Source organism: Lacerta agilis, chromosome 8 (assembly GCF_009819535.1).
Source record: "Lacerta agilis isolate rLacAgi1 chromosome 8, rLacAgi1.pri, whole genome shotgun sequence".
NCBI classification, from domain to species: domain Eukaryota; kingdom Metazoa; phylum Chordata; class Lepidosauria; order Squamata; family Lacertidae; genus Lacerta; species Lacerta agilis.
In genome coordinates, this window is record NC_046319.1 from 48,587,998 (window position 1) to 48,604,363 (window position 16,366).

Consider the following 16,366-nt stretch of genomic DNA (forward strand, 5'->3'; position numbering starts at 1 on the left):
AGCCCCGCCTCTCAACTAATCATCCTAGCAGTTGGGAGACTCTAGAGTACGTCTCCTATCTCTGCGTGGTTTCCTTCACCCTCTCTCGCTCGTTCGCGCTCATTCCCGCTCTCGCCTCGCGCCCACCGCTACGATTGGCTAGACCCTACGATAAGGCCCGCCTTTAAGCGTGAAGTATGACGGGGGCCGTAGTTTCTTGCGTAGTGTGCACATGCGTGCGGGGAAGATGAGAGGAAGGCGCAGTAGGAGCCGCTCGGCTCGTGTGGAAAGCTCTCGTTCGCCCGTCAACGGAGAAGCAGCCAAGAAGCGGGTCAAGCAAGAGGTTCGCGCGGAGTTTTCTGCAGCTCTGAGGGAGCCGGCCCTGAAGGAGAAGGTGACCGCGGCTTGGGCCTGCCAGAAAGCGCTCGACCATGGTAGGCTGTTACTTGGCCGCGGAGGCGAGGGAGGCGGGACCGCGGCGCGGCCCTCCGTCCTAGGACCCCTTTTCCATGGGCAACTGCAAGACTAGCCCTCATGGAAGTGTGAAGCCAGTGCCTGCGTTGTGCTGCCCCAGACTGGAAGTGCGGGAGCTGGGCGGGGCGACAGAACCGGTTTCGCGAGGTGGTGTGGTGGGTTGAGGCAGAAAGTTGCGCTTGGACCCGAGTGCACACACCCCGCTCGGCCGTAGACCTCGCTAGGTGGATATTGGGCTGGTACCTGTCTCAGCATAACATACCTTAAAGGGCTGTTGTGAGGATAAAATACCGGAGAACGGTCGAGAACTCTTTAAGTTTGTAAAAGAACAGCCCTTTGCCTATCAGAAGCCAAATTATTGTGTTTATGCCTTGCTGTCGGCTGCAGTATATTAATAGCCAAATTGGGTTTAATAACTTTTTGTACAGGTGATACTCAAAAAATTAGAATATCGTGGAAAAGTACATTTATTTCAGGAATTCAACTTAAAAGGTGAAACTAACATATAAGATAGACTCATGACATGCAAAGCGAGAGATGTCAAGCCTTTATTTGTTATAATTGTGATGATTATGGCGTACAGCTGATGAATACTCCAAATTCACAATCTCAGAAAATTAGAATATTAGACGAAATCAACAAAACAAGGATTGCAAATAGAACAATATTGGACCTCTGAAAAGTAGAAGCATGCATATGTACTCAGTACTTGGTTTGGGCCCCTTTTGCATCAATTACTGCCTCAATGTGGCATGGCATGGATGCTATTGGCCTGTGGCGCTGCTGAGGTGTTATGGAAGACCAGGATGCTCCAATAGCGGCCTTCAGCTCTTCTGCATTGCTCGGTCTCATGTCTCTCATCTTTCTCTTGACAATGACCCATAGATTCTCTATGGGGTTCAGGTCAGGCGAGTTTGCTGGCCAATCAATCACAGTAATCCCATGGGTATTGAACCAGGTTTTGGTACTTTTGGCAGTGTGGGCAGGTGTCAAGTCCTGCTGGAAAATGAAGTCAGCACCCCCATAAAGCTCGTCTGCAGAGGGAAGCATGAAGTGCTCCAATATCTCCTGGCAGATGGCTGCATTGACCCTGGACTTAATGAAGCACAGTGGACCTACACCAGCAGATGACATGGCTCCCCAAATCAACACAGATTCTGGAAACACAATTATAACAAATAAAGGCTTGGCATCTCTCGCTTTGCATGTCATGAGTCTATCTCATATGTTAGTTTCACCTTTTAAGTTGAATTCCTGAAATAAATGTACTTTTCCACAATATTCTAATTTTTTGAGTATTGCCTGTTCGTTCTATATCAAGGGTCTCGAGCAGCTCCTTATGGGAAAAGCTGCAATAAGTGGGATTTGTTAGCTTAGAAAAAGGGTGGGTAATGTGTACAGTGTTTCTAAAATTACACATGTGGAGGGAGGGAGATAGCAGGTTTTCTCCCTTCCTCATAATACTAGAACTCAGGGCCAAGCTGAGATTCAGGACAGACTAGAGGATATACCTGTTCATGCAGCCCAGATTTAACTATGGATTTCACCACTACAAAATGTTGGTGACTGCCAACTTGGATGGCTTTAAAAGAGGATTAGACCAATCCATGGAAGTTAAGGCTATGAATTGCTAGCTTGTGATGCCTGCATACTACTTTTTGGATCAGAGGTAGTGTGCAGTTGCTGGGAGTCATGACTGGGAGTGTTCTAGGGGCACATGATTTTTTGTGGGCTTCCCATAGTTTGACAGGTGTGGGAATATAATGCAAAAAGAGATGGGTCTTTGGTTTGATCCAGCAGGGCCTTCCATATGTTCACAGATTGATGTGGAAAGAGTCAGCTGATGGTACAGTGTTCAAAAACTGCTTGAGACTGCAGGGAGAAATGCTGTCCTTGAAAGCAAGTTCTGGGACTCAGCCAGACTCTCATTAATCCCTGAAGTTGTCAGTGTGAAAATAGTTGACAAAGCCCTACAAATTGGCCTGAAAGCAGAATATGCAGCATGCCCTGAGCCAGCGATAATGTATGTGGGGTTAAGGGATGCCTTGCATTCCTAAACTGAATGCCACTTGGCCCCCAACTAATGAACTTCATTATTTATTACATTCAAACCCCACCTTTCCTCCTAGCACCTCAGGTGGTGTTCTCTCCCCCCTCCCCTCCATTTTTTATCTTCACAACAACCCCGTGCGAGGTAGGTTAGACTGAGAGACTCACTGACCCAAGGTCACCCAGTGATATTTATTTGCAAGCTAACTATACAGTGGTGCCCCGCTAGATGAAAATAATTCGTTCTGCGAAATTTTCGTCTAGCGAAGCGGCAATGACAGCCTTCGTCTAGCGAGTTTTTCGTCTAGCGAGGCATTCGTCTAGCGGGGCACCATTGTAATCTAATATGCTGTCTATAATTTGGTTTAAGTATCAGAATTGAAGATGAAAAGGCCAACTTTTTCAGGATTAAGAGTTGCATGCCTGCAGCTAGATAGCACAGTAAAATGTATACAGGGCTGTGTTGTGTGTTTCAGGAAGCTGTTGTCTGTTTTGTTTTCTCCAGAGGCCATTGTCTTAGATCCTGTTCCTTTCCATCACTGTGTCATCCCAAACTTCTTCCAAAATGAGGACTTTTCAGAAGGTCTGCAAAAGGAACTTTTGAGCCTGGATTTCCATGAAAAGTGCAATGACTTGTACAAATTCAAGCAGGTGCTTTATTTGGCATGTTTATTTTTTAAAGTTTTTTGTTTTGTTTTTTACTCTGCTCTAGCCAAAGAAGGCTGCTAAAGCAGCTTAGAATGATCAACAATCCTTATCCTCCAGGTTTATGGTCTAGAAGACATGACACCAAAAGAAAAGGGATTGGGAGAGTGGAAGAAAAAGCAAACTCTGGCACTAGTTCTTTAGTTACAAAATTCACTACTTTGGATGGATTCTTATGGTCATTTTCCTATAGGGCATGACTATTGGATTCATTTTCCATTCACTGAACACAGAGTATGGGTTCCCAGAAGAAACATACAGTGGTGCCTCGCTAGACGAAAATAATTCGTTCTGCGAGTATTTTCGTCTAGCGATTTTTTCGTCTAGCGAAGCCCCAATGCAAACCGCGGTTTTCGCTAGACGAAAAAAAATATTCGTCTTGCGAGGCAGCCCCATTGACAAATTCGTCTTGCAGGGCAGCCTTCCGCTAGACGAATGCCTTCGTCTAGCGAGTTTTTCGTCTAGCGAGGCATTCGTCTAGCGGGACACCACTGTATCTGCAAATGACGCTAAGATAATCACTTTTGCCGATCCAGGCGCAGTAAAGAAAAGCTAACACCACTGCTTCTCAACATAATTCTAAGGACGGGCACACATGAGCCCTATTCAGTCATTTGTGTTTGCTCCACACACAATATTAACCCCTGAACATGCAGGGATTTTACACAGGTAAAGCTAGCTCCACACTGTAGACATTCAGCTCAGTTGTTTGAAGCGCTGCCATTTATGCCATTTGGAATGTGACAGGGTGGGATCAAGAGTGCCCCATTTCTGCCCACACAACTGGAATGATTACTGAACAGGACAACCTTTTGCAGCCTCGTGTCTTCCAGATGTTTTGGACTACACCTCTCACCTGCTCCAGTCTGACTGGGTGGGGTAGTGAGAGTTGCAGTGAATAGGGCCATGTTTTGCAGCAGAAGTCACTGGTGGAAAGTTTCTTTGACAGCAAAACTGCGAAGACCCATTGAGCCTTTGGAGTGGGACTTCCCTGGGTTCATTGGGATGAAAGGCAGAATGTAAATAGAATAAATAATGACACAACGTCATGGGCTAACTTGGCTAAAGAAAATTTTATAGGCTAATGTGCCCGTATACATGGCATAAAACCTTTCCACGATGTACAGAAAATGGAGAAAGAGGAAAACGTCAGGTAGTCCTATTTGGATTGTGAAGGAAGCAGCAGCTGTGTAAAGTCAGAAATGGTTACTTTGCCACCAAAGAAATGAGTAGAAAAGAGTGCAGAGGTATCTGTCAAATTGTGGGGGCAGGGACTTAGCACAAATCCTGCTTCTCACTGAACCTTTGTTTTATCTGGGGTATCGTGTGGGGAAGACAACAGAGCATATAGTCTCACATCAGTGTCCCTCCTCCATACTGTTTATTGCTTATTATTTGTGTTTGAATGCCTGTGTTTTGCTTTTAATCATGTAAGCTGCTTTGTGAAATAGTAAGTGGAGTCTACTGTTAGGGTTTTGAGACTGCAAAAGGCTATACAGGACAATCTCAAAAACGGAATCATTGTGACACTTGCCTTGCAAAAATATCCTCCAGGCTTGTATCCAGCCCTTTCATCCACTAGTATGATGCTGCTCATTTGTGACCAAAAAGAAGGGAAGTGACATTTATATAGCATTTTCGTTTTTGGTTGGAGGCAGTTTTTGTTTGCCACAGTAGACCTTGTGAGCAGCTGTTTCCAAGCCAGACCCAAGGGCAAACAAAGTGCATTGCTGGGAGTTTTGCTTTTTTAAATGTGATAGTGATTTTCATGAAGAGAAAATGAGGGCTGATCAGGGTCAGTTGGTGACAGGACATTGGATAGGATGTACCTGTAAATTTCAAGCAGTTCTTACTCAGATAGAGCCCAGTTGCTTATGGTTCTTTGTCAAAACTAAAGTCGGGCTATATCAGAAGAATTGCACATTTTTTTCCTCATCAGTCTACCTGTGCTTCACATGTTTGCATGATACCCAGTATTGCTCAGTAGGTTTGATAAAAGTGCAACACCTATTTTTCAGAAGCAATGTCAGTGGTGGTAATGATCGAGAGCTCAGATCAGTTTTATGCACAACCTGTCAGGCTGGTAGAACTTTCTTTACAGCAGCTGCAGCCGCTGCCCAACCTTTCCACTAAGAATGTTGCTGGGAGACCAGGATGGCCTCAAGTTCTGTTCATGTGTTTGGGTTCTCCTTTCCATGCTTTTTGGGAAAAATCAGGAGGAAATATTACTAGCTATTGTATAGTTGTGGGCTTTTTTGGAGTGACCATACTGAGGAGGGGAAAGCTTACTTGGTCAGCTCCCTCTTCACAGGGGACTCTTCACTCTCCTTGCACACCTTTTAGATGACATGCGGTGAGGGTTGGGGGTACCTGGGACTGGATTTGGCCAGCTGTTTTAGGGAGATCATCCAGATATAAATGAGATTTGCTGTTACCATAAAAGCCATTTGGAGTGTAGGGTAAAAGTTGTAACTCTTGTTGCTTCTTGTTGCATATGCATAGTCTGATGACCTGAAGAACAGAGGAGGGCCTTACATCGCTGCTTTAAGGTAAAATTGCTGCTTTGTAATGTGCCAAAGGCTACTGTGGTTTATGATGGCCAAGTCAAAGATGCAGGGGTGTTCTTGTTTATGCTGAGAACAACAGCAACTGCTGCAACCTAATTTTCCAAGATACTTAAAAAGATAGTGGCAATTTGGCCTGCTTGCTTATGTTATGCTAGTTATATCCCCTCAGTTGTAAAGCAATGCATACTTACTTGGAAGTAAGCCTATCTGATTTCTTAGGGACTTACTTCTGGGTCAGCAATCATAAGCCACGCTTCAGTTTTGGATTTTGAGCACTAAGCATGCCCATCTTAATTGTTTTTCCTTTTAAATGTGAAAATAACTCCAGTATTGGAGGCAGTATGTCTCGTGATTGCTAAAGAGCACAAGAGGGGAGGGTTCTGTTGCTCTCATGTCCTGTTTATGAGCTTTATAGAGGCGTCTGGTTGGCCACTGTGAGAGCAGAGTGCTGGATCAAATGGACCTTTGGTCTGATCTAATAGGTCTTTATCCTTAAGACAAGATTTGGGGTGGGGGTGGGCTGAAGAATGTGTGGGTTGACTGAGATATGTGCTGACTGGACTTCTACTATATATTTAATCATTGGCCCCGACACCCTACTCAACCTTTGCTTGCTTTTTAACATGTATTGGAGTATATGGAGAACTTTCAGGTGGATCGTGGTCTTTTTATCAGTAAAGATAGATGCCAAAAGGTCAGGTTTTATTCCACATGCAACATACAGGTGAAACTCGAAAAATTAGAATATTGTGGAAAGGTTCATTTCTTTCAGTAATTCAACTTAAAAGGTGAAACTAATATATGAGATAGACTCATGACATGCAAAGCGAGATATGTCAAGCCTTTATTTGTTATAATTGTGATGTTTATGGCGTACAGCTGATGAGAACCCCAAATTAACAATTTCAACTTTGGGGTTTTCATCAGCTGCACGCCATAATCATCACAATTATAACAAAGACTTGACATATCTCGCTTTGCATGTCATGAGTCTATCTCATATATTAAACTCCAGTAGCTAATGAAAACAATTGCTTACATAAATGGACTTTTCCACAATATTCTAATTTTTCAAGATTCACCTGTAAATGGTTGAGTTTTAGCAGCCTCACGTTCCATGTTGTTCCTCCTTTTAGAAAAGTTCTCTTTGAAGAGTTCCAGTCTTGGCTTTCTGATGTAACCCAAGTGGAGCTGGAGCCAACCATTGATCTGTCCTGTGCCAAATATGAATATACAGGTAAGCAACCCACCTGCAGGACCTGCTGCAGAGACGAGTTTGCTGTGCTGGTAGGAGGGTCTGGGAACAGTATCTCTGATGGATGCTGTTGACCTAGGGTTGGGGCAAAAGACTAAAGCCTGTTAGTTTATCCAGCACATCCAGTACACTCAGCACTGATCTTGCTCAACTAAATCATATTCTGTTGCAGATGCCTTGCTCTGCCACGATGACGAGTTGGAGGGACGGCGAATTGCTTTCATCCTTTACCTTGTACCACCATGGGATAAAAGTGATGGAGGTACCCTGGATCTGTTCAGCACAGATGGTAGGTGCAATGCAGTAATCCAGTTCCTCCTGCAGTATTTACTGTTGTAGATTCTAAGCAAGCTATAAAAGTAAAGTCTCCATGCTACTTTTAGCTGGTTCTTTTGAATAGCATTATTGCTATCTTAACTCTGCATTAGAGTGCTGCCAAAATAGTGCTTGTAAGGCTTTTCTTTTCTGTGACAAACCATATCTTCTGTGAGAAACATAATTTTAATGCTCCTCACCTCTCTAGCGTTTTCCTGTAACCCCCTCCCCCATGCTTGGTATCCTGAGAACCATCTACCGCTCCTCATGAATACCACACAATCTGGTTAGCCTTAAGCTCTCTGTTATTCTCCCCTCACTGCCACTCGTAACTCAAGTGATCTGATTCCATCATAGCAGTTGCACTGATTGCCAACCCTGGTTGATCACAAGTTAGAGTGTATGTGAACATTCCTTGATATTGCAGCATCTGGATGGCCAGCAGACCACACAAGGGAAAAACAGCCATCTAGGCATTTTTAAAGCCTATTATTATTATTATTATTTATTTCATAAGTATTATGTACTGCTTGATTGCAGAAAAAAAAACCTCAAAGCGGTTTACAAAAAAAGATAAAACAATAAAATTATTACTAAAAATTCACAACCATAATTTAAAACATACAGAAAGTAAAAACCACAATAGACTAAAACAAATTAACTCATACAAACCTTCTAAACACTTGGGTAGGCTTGTCTAAATAAGAATGTCTTCAGCAGGTGCCAAAAAGGATACAGTGAAGGCACCTGCCTGATATCAATAGGCAGGGAGTTCCAAAGTGTCAGTGCTGCCACACTAAACAATCAAGTTCTTAACAGATGTGGTGCGAATATTATGTGGTGCCTGTAAAAATACTGCAGTATCGCCTCACCTGCGAAATACTGCCAGGCGAAACAGCCATCGTGCTCTGGCCCTCTTACTGGTCCTGGCGATGTTTCGATACATCGCCCAGGCCTAGTTGCTAATAGTGGTCTGTAGCTTCAGGGCAACACTTGAGTCTTGTAAACCTGATCGCTCCATCACTTTCAATAATTTGGATTGGATGCCATCTACCTCAGTGGGCCATGAATGGTGTCCATGGTGAAAGTCTGCACAAACACAGGTGGTGGTTAATGGCCTGTAGGAGCAGGAGGTAAAATATTGGTTCAAAACCAGCAATTTGTCCCTAGCTTTGTGGTTGATCTGGAGATGTTGTGGTAGAAATGTGACTGCACTATGGTGCTAGAACTGCATACTTAATGGTGTACGTTTTGTGATATTTTCCCCCCTGGCAGATAACTTCCAACCCTTGGAGATTGTCAAGTCTGTGATCCCTTCATGGAACTCGCTCACTTTCTTTGAAGTATCACCAGTCTCTTTCCATCAGGCAAGGAACTTCTCTCTTTGTTCTTTACATCCTCTGTGCATGTGTCCATAATACTCCTCCACATTCTTCTCCTAGCCTCTGATATACCCTATGTTCCAGGAAACTCAGACTTCCAGTTTACTTGAGGCCCACCCTCTTCCTGTGATTTGTGGGCCTGGAGGTAGACCTTAAAGCCAAACTCATTGTGAGCCCAGCTTTTAGTCTTTTGTCTTGACCCTCCAAACTTAAACTTTCAGCTCTTCGTTCTGCTTTGACAGCTGCCTTTGACGTAAACTTGACAGTCCATAGGTAGCCTTCTCACTGTGCTTTGGGGTAGGTTTGCCTTTCATCTAGAGCACCTGGGAGCAGGAGGCAAATAGGAATACCAGACAGACTCAGTGCCCTGGCCAGATCCTCTAGTGCTAGGGATGCTCAAGACCTCCGCAGCCTCAGCTGCATATAATAGTTTGGCCACCCCACAGACGTTTTATTTATTTGGTTCGGAACTTGAGTTAATCTGGCTCAGCGCAGCTTTGATCTGTGACATTTCATTTAGCTGATGCTTCATAATTGATACAAGATTTATTTTCAAATCCTGCTATGGCCCAGTCTTCAGGATGGTGTAAGACACAATTCTAAATCAATGAAAGCCCCTTTGTGATTTCTGTTTGGTCCCTATGCTGGCTAATAGCATGTCCTTTTGATTTCTCCTATTCCAGGTGGCTGAAGTTGTTTCCAAAGAGAAGTGCCGCTTGTCTGTGAGCGGCTGGTTTCATGGTCCCTCGGTGGCAAGGCCAGTGCGCTATGTGGAACCACTTTTGCCACGGAGCCCCCACCTCCCTCGTGATGTAAATAAATGTTGCTCTTTCTATGACCTAATTCAACAGTATATTCACCACTCAGTTGCTGTATGGGACAGGGGAGCACAAATACCTACTTTTCAGATTCCTACTTCTCTGCTTCTCTTCTGCCACTAGGTTGCCACACAAGAGAGAATCCTTTGGGGCTGAAGTTTAATTCCACTCAAGTGGGGGCAGGAAATTCTGTGCCTGTAACAGGCCAAATGAGGGGACACCAGTTTTATGTTTCCTGGCATCCATGCAAAAATTTTCATTCAATTTCAGCTCCGAGTAAAAGGGAGGGCACGTTTTTCAGATATAGAGTCCACACATTAAAATTACTCCAGATTCTTGTCCTAAAGGGGATTCCAGATGAGGGAGGTTTCTTCATAATGGATACAGTATTTTGTTGGATTTTTCTTTCTTAGCCTTTCCTTGTTTCATTTTCCCTAGCATGAAATTTTATATGATTGGATCAATCCAGTTTATCTAGACATGGATTCCCAGGCCCAGATCCAAGAGGAGTTTGAAGATCGGTCTGAGACCCTGCTAAAGGATTTTCTTAAGGTGGGTTTGGGAAAGTCATTTCCTACCTTACAGTATTGTTCAGTCCTTTCTAGCTAATTGGGTGGGCAGAAGGATGGCTTAAAAAAGGAAAGAGAAAAGTTGAAAATGCCATGGAGATGCCTGCTTAATAATGTCGGAGTTCCTGAGAGGAGGTGCTATACCACCCTGAAGGATCTATTCTTGCAAATGAGATACAAATATTACATGACACTTGTCAAAGTGCCAGTTCTGCAGATTGACATGGTCAAGTGGGGATATATGGAATAAGATCCTAATCTGTTAAGGGTGTGATATACTAATAGTAATGCCTTGAATTTGGCTTGGTGACAAATCACAGCCAGTACACATCTGAGCAGAGATATTATACTCTGACAGGGTCTCACTCCTGTCAGTTATCTTACTGCAGCACCTGTGTAAAAACCTGTGACTGTTGTGTGGCTGGAATGTAGCCTGTCGTATAAAGGTAGTGCAGGTCAATTTTTGTCCCCATTTTGCTTCTTGCCCCTCTATCACTAAGGCATGGTCCGGAAGGTTGCCCATAAGATGGTGTAGTCCTTGGGCTGAGTAAGGTTCCACACTGCTGGGAATGCCATTACTTTGGTGCAATCAATCAGATGGAGGCCCAAGGATCAGCTAAATGAGGCATTCTCCTGCAAGAAAACGAAAAACCATGTGTGATTTAACTAAATCCTATTTGGACCTACTTACTTTCTCTAGTTTTTTAGAGAAAGCTTGGCATGCAGCACTCAGATTGAAGAAGAATGGCTAGTACTGCTTAGGCAGAAATGTTGGACTTGCTTCAAAAGCTGTTTGAATGTGCCTTGGTTCCTAGAGAGAGAAATTTCAGCTCGTCTGTGAGGCTCTGAAGAAGGAAGGACTAAAATGGAGCAGCAGGGGGCCCCCTAACAAAAGGTAAGGCCATTTCAGGCTGCTTCTATCTATTGCATCTTGCTTCTTATGGTCAACTATGTTCCTGCCAGCTCACTCATGCTATGTTTTGAACTCATTTTGTTCTGTGATTGTAATTTGAGTGTATCTCGTGGAATTTGATTTGCTGAGAACTTCAGTAAATCCATTTGGTAATCTTTATGTTTACAAGAGAGTGCCTTCTATAGTTTAACGCTGCTTGAAATCCCTGAAGACAGATTGGGCTGAGCAGGACTCCTTTAGATTTGGATCTAGGGCTTCAGCATCCTGCCTTGTATCATGTCCCTCACAACTGGTAATGTTGAAGGCAGGCAGAGGACATAAAAGTGTACTCCAGTTGAACCATTCTCCCGCTTTTTCTCCCCCACCCCTTTATATATAATTCATGAAGGATGGTGCTGTCAATGACTGTGCTTTGCCTCCATTGTTGGAGGCAGTAATGCTTGTGGTTGCTGGAAACCACAGGGAGAATGCTTTTGTGCTCAGGTTGTGCTTGCAGGTTTCCCACAGGTGTCTGGTTAAGCACTGAGAACAGGACGCTGGACTAGATGGGCCTTTGGCCTGATGCAACAGGCTCTTCATATGTTCTTATCTGATGCCAGCTCCAATCCAGTAAGGCTGGTTGTTTTGATTTGGTTTGAGGGCATATGGTTCTTGGTGAACCTTTAAAAAAAAGTTATTAGACATTTTGAGGACTCCTGTCAAAAGGTGGGATGGAAATCTACAGATACAATAGTTTTGCTTTTCCAAGTGGGAGGATTACTGGGCTAGGGGGCAGAACTTAATGTTAAGTGCAGGCTGCTGCAAAAAAAGTATTCCTGCATCCCACTCACTTTTCCTGTGTTGTGATGTCATTGTGCAGGGAAAACTCACCTATGGCAGCCAGTGATGTGGAGCAGAGGCAGGGGAAGCATACAAAGCAAAGATGTCCTGGCATATAGCTATGCCTACAGGTTATGGGCAGAGTCCCAAGAACACTGGTTTTTGTGGCAGATCCATGCCACACATAATGCATAATTCAGCCCTTTTGACCAGGAAGTTCTGCATTCATATCCCTTCTGAGCCATGAAACATTCTGGGTGACCTTGAGCCAGTCACCTTCTCTCAGCCCTAACCAACTTCCATAGGGTTACCAGGAAGATAATTGGAACAGAAGCCCACATACTCCACCCTGAGCTCCTCAGAAATAAGGCAGGATACAAGTATGAAAGTCTCCTCTCCCCGTGATCTGTGCTTTGGAAACCTGCATCTTAAAGTGGAATCAACCTCACAAATGAGCCACCATGTGCTTTATTTACATAATGTAATCTCTTTGTATAACTTGGGTTGCCTTAGTTCAGAATTTGAACAGGCTATCTTTGAGGTGTGCAGAGTGATGTTGCCCCTCTTAAGAATGCCTGTTGTCATTTTTAGGTATTATGACAAAGCTGAAGAGGAGAGCCTGCCGGACATCCTGAAAAATTGCATGGAGCTATTCCGTTCAGAAGCCTTCTTCCTGCTCCTTTCCAACTTCACAGGCTTGAAGCTGCACTTTCTAGCTCCTGGGGAAGAAGACGATGAACAGGAAGGGGAAGGAGAAATTGCTGCAGCCGGGGATTCTTCCAGACGCACACAAGGAGAAAGCAGCCAAGAGGAAACTGGCAGTCGGGAGTACACAGAGGCACACGGGAGCATTTCTGACAACAAGGTCAACAGAGAGTGTGGTGTGTAAATCATTGCTATCTAGTTGCAATGACACCTTATTTTTCAACATAGCCATTGCTTTATGGTATGCCTTAACCATGAAGTGCTCAGGGCCCAGTTCCTAGACAACTCAAACCACAGTTGTTACATTCAACTTTGGCTGGATTAATATTCTTGGGTTCATTTTTTGTCACAAGACTAGCATCTGCTGATCAAATATCATTTCGCCTAAAATAAATCAATATTCTGAAAGCTGTGAGTTCAGAAGAGGAAATTTGACCAAAAACTATCAAGTCCTGCATTTCTATATTAGAGGGTCTTTGTGGGAGTTTTAAAATATGTTACTATTAAGAGTAGACAATCATATATGATTCCTTGGGAGTACACAGATTTAATATTTATAACCTAGTTTGTATCCTTTAAAGTTGCCTGGGTATGTTTGAAGCTGCCTAGGCAACAGCTGCTGGAATCTCCAAAGACAGAAGTGTGACTGAATGCCCCAGATAATTTCCTGCCCCTCCTGATGATTTGACTAGCAAAATCAGAAGAAACTATGCAAAATAGGGAAGCTGTACAGATTGAGAAAAATTTGCACTTCATTGTGAAATTGAGCTTTCCTTGGTACCGCAATTGAATTGCCTGGGCAAAAATAGTAGTTTGTGTTACCTTGGAGTATGTTGAAAGGGCCTGTCCAGATGTTGCATCCATTTCTTTGTTGCCTTTGTGCATGTGGGGAGCAAAAGTGCACATAACTGGAAAGGTTTTTTTCCAAAGCCTCTTGCTGTTCTTACTCAATATGGAGAGGGTTAGAGAGTGTTTTGCCTCTCATTTAGCTTGGAGGAAAGCTGCTGGGGTGCACAGTTGAATGGGGAATCCTTGGGATCTGAAGCTATGCTAGGCTCTATATAGGGGTCTGTCACCTGCTCACCAGTCATCTGTCCTATTTGCCACCTTCCTCCTCAGACTCAAGTGTCCCTCTGTGTACTGGAGAGCTGAGGCATTGGACCAAAGGTTGCTACACTCTAGTCCATGATGCTGAAACAACAGAGTTCTCCCTAGATCTGCTGCTTTTCTGTGGGTGTGAAGGTTAGTTTGTTTTTAAGCTGACAAAACAAAAGCAGAAATGTATCTCGAAGATGCCAATTTTTTTTTGTTCAATATGCCCAAAGCATTTTGGCAAGAATGTCTTAAGGGCTTATGTGTAAAGATAATGCTGTAAATACTTTAAACTGTGACAATATCTAATACAAACTTCTATACAAGTCAACTGGCCAATAAGTTATAGCCCATATATAAACACATCCACTTATTTCTTAGTGAACCCAATCACAGAACCTTCTGTTATAACTTGGGCAAAATCTTATGGGAGGCCCACCTTAGATTGCACAATTAAATAGGTGTCTTGCCTTCATGAAAAAAGAAAAGGGATCGCCACTAAACTATTTGGTATTTGATGCATTCAGGGAATGTTTCTAGAAGGCCACCTTTTTTCAGCTTCAAGATCCATGTATTTATTTTCCAACTAATGTTTTTTTCTTCTGCCTGATGAATTTGTTTCACTGTACAATGTTCTGTGTTTATATCATTAAATTTAAGATAAGCCCTTCTTAAAGACATTCTTCCTCAAATGCATTGGTGTGTTTTCTTTTGGTTTTAAGCTGCCTTGAGCATTTATGTGAGGCTGGGTAGAGACCCATAAATAGCACATGATGGGTCTGCTCCAGACTTGCATCTCCCACAGTGTTTCTTGATGTATGCCCAAAGGGAGCAATTCAAGATGTCATAGCCCACAACCTTCAGCACAACACAGGTAGGGACAGGTGTCCTTTTCCTGTGGGTGCATCTGTGCTGAGCACAAAAGGTCAGCCAGCAAACAGCTTAGCTGAGATAGTCTCATTCAGCCAACGTGTATCAGCAGAGCATGGCAAGGGTTAGAGATCACTGCACATCTAGGTTGTGGGGACTGGAAGCACGAATGGTCTATTGGCATTTCCCAGAACTCTGGTCCTCTTGCTTTGTCTCTTAGTAAACAGGTTTTTTGATATTAAAAGGAAGACAACGGATAAAAAATACTTGCTCAGCTGCCTGAGACAGAGGAGAGTAATGAAACTTCCTTCAGACATCCAGGAAGCACCACCCCCTAAAGCAACTTTTGCCAACCAGATGTTCCCCAGATGTTTTGGACTACAACTATCAGCCAGAGCCAGGCTGTAGTCCAATACATTGGAAGGGCACGTGGTTGGCAAAGGCTGCCTTAACATAATGAAAAGTTAAAGGCAAGCTGTAAAACCTTTGTTTTAGCATTAAAATGATGAAACAAGACTTTGATTTGGGCTTTTTATACTGTTGCTTTTCTTTATGTAGCCCATGAATATGAGTATTTGTGTTAAAAACCGTAAGCTGCCCCTAGAAGGTTCTTTTGAGGTAAATTTGACAAAATCTACATCTAAAACAAGTCAATTGCTTAGCATACAACTTTTCCTAATAGCTCAGTGGGGGTGAGCAGTGATGTTGGAAAACTTTATGAAACAAATGACAACTGCTCATTTCTTTTTTTCAAGATTGGGACGTGGAGTGTGGTGGCTTTACTTCATACCTTGCAAAAGATGAAGATGAAGAGGTAAGCAGTTGCCTCTACCCCTCTTGAAGCAGCTTTATCAGACCATTTTGAAAGCAGTTGACTGCCTGTGCTCCCCACGCCCCATACATAAGCTTGGGGCTTGCACACAGGGCAACTGAGTACTTTTTCCTGAAATGTCAGCAATTCACATTGCCCTTTTTTTTCTTATAGCAAAACATAGATTGGCTTAAGCTTAGGGGGACAGTAGTATGGGGAGGGGAGGGGAGATCTTCTTGCTCAGACTTCCCATTTAGAGGGCTGTATAATGTTGCAAGGAATCTGCATTGAAACCTTTCCCAATTTAACTGGAGCAGGAGTTTGATTCACTTACATGTGTAGAATAAGTTCTTTACCTGACCCTGATTGAATGTCTCTTCTTTCTGTCTTCTGCTGAAGTAAATTGTATCAGCTTGTTTCCTTAACACTCATTTTGGGGTTTTTTCTTCAAGCTGCTGCTGATCACTCCAGAGATGAACTGTTTGGCCTTGGTTTATAGAGACCCAGAGTCACTGAAATTTGTGAAGTATATCAACCACCGTTGTTTGAAGCAAACAGCCAGAGAGACAGAGCAAACTGGATTCTGGGACATTTGCTTTGTTTACTATGAATGACAGTTGCCACATGGACTCAAAGAGTTGTATAGTTGGGTCCCGAGGGTCATCTAATCGGATCCCCTGCAATGCAGGAATCTCAACTAGATCTTATATGACAGGTGGCCATCCAACCTCTGCTTAAAAGCATCTAAGGAAGGAGAGTCCACAACAGCTCTTGCAGTCAGAAAGATCTTGAAGTTGAGTTGGAATCTCCTTTGAAGACATTGGATAAGGTCCTAGCCTTTGGAGGAGAAAACAAGCTTGCTCCATGTGACAGCTGTTTAGATACCGCTGTCATATCATACCCACCTCCCTCAGCTGTTCCTCAGAAGGCCTGGCTTCCAAACCCTTGATTGTCTTGATCATCACCCCCCTCTGCACATGTTCCAGCTTATCAATATCCTTTGTAAATATTGGAACCCAGAACTGGACACAGTACTCCTGGTG

General features: G+C 43.5%; 1 protein-coding gene across 5 annotated transcripts; it reads left to right on the forward strand.

Annotated features, from left to right (window-relative positions):
- Positions 1 to 196: 196 nt before the first annotated feature.
- OGFOD1 (2-oxoglutarate and iron dependent oxygenase domain containing 1) lies at positions 197 to 16,074 on the forward strand. Of its 5 annotated transcripts, XM_033157270.1 has the most exons (13): positions 197 to 413; positions 3,008 to 3,153; positions 5,710 to 5,756; positions 6,911 to 7,011; positions 7,202 to 7,318; positions 8,620 to 8,711; positions 9,410 to 9,538; positions 9,983 to 10,096; positions 10,929 to 11,008; positions 12,437 to 12,726; positions 13,670 to 13,792; positions 15,268 to 15,326; positions 15,776 to 16,074. In XM_033157270.1, the coding sequence occupies exons 1-13, from the start codon at positions 212 to 214 to the stop codon at positions 15,935 to 15,937; spliced, it is 1,662 nt and encodes a 553-aa protein (XP_033013161.1). In that variant the 5' UTR covers positions 197 to 211; the 3' UTR covers positions 15,938 to 16,074. The 5 variants fall into 5 exon arrangements, with proteins under 5 accessions (XP_033013161.1, XP_033013162.1, XP_033013165.1 ...); XM_033157271.1 differs by lacking the exon at positions 15,268 to 15,326 and having other exon boundaries at positions 15,776 to 16,072; XM_033157274.1 differs by lacking the exons at positions 15,268 to 15,326; positions 15,776 to 16,074 and having other exon boundaries at positions 12,437 to 12,710; positions 13,670 to 13,774.
- Positions 16,075 to 16,366: the final 292 nt, after the last annotated feature.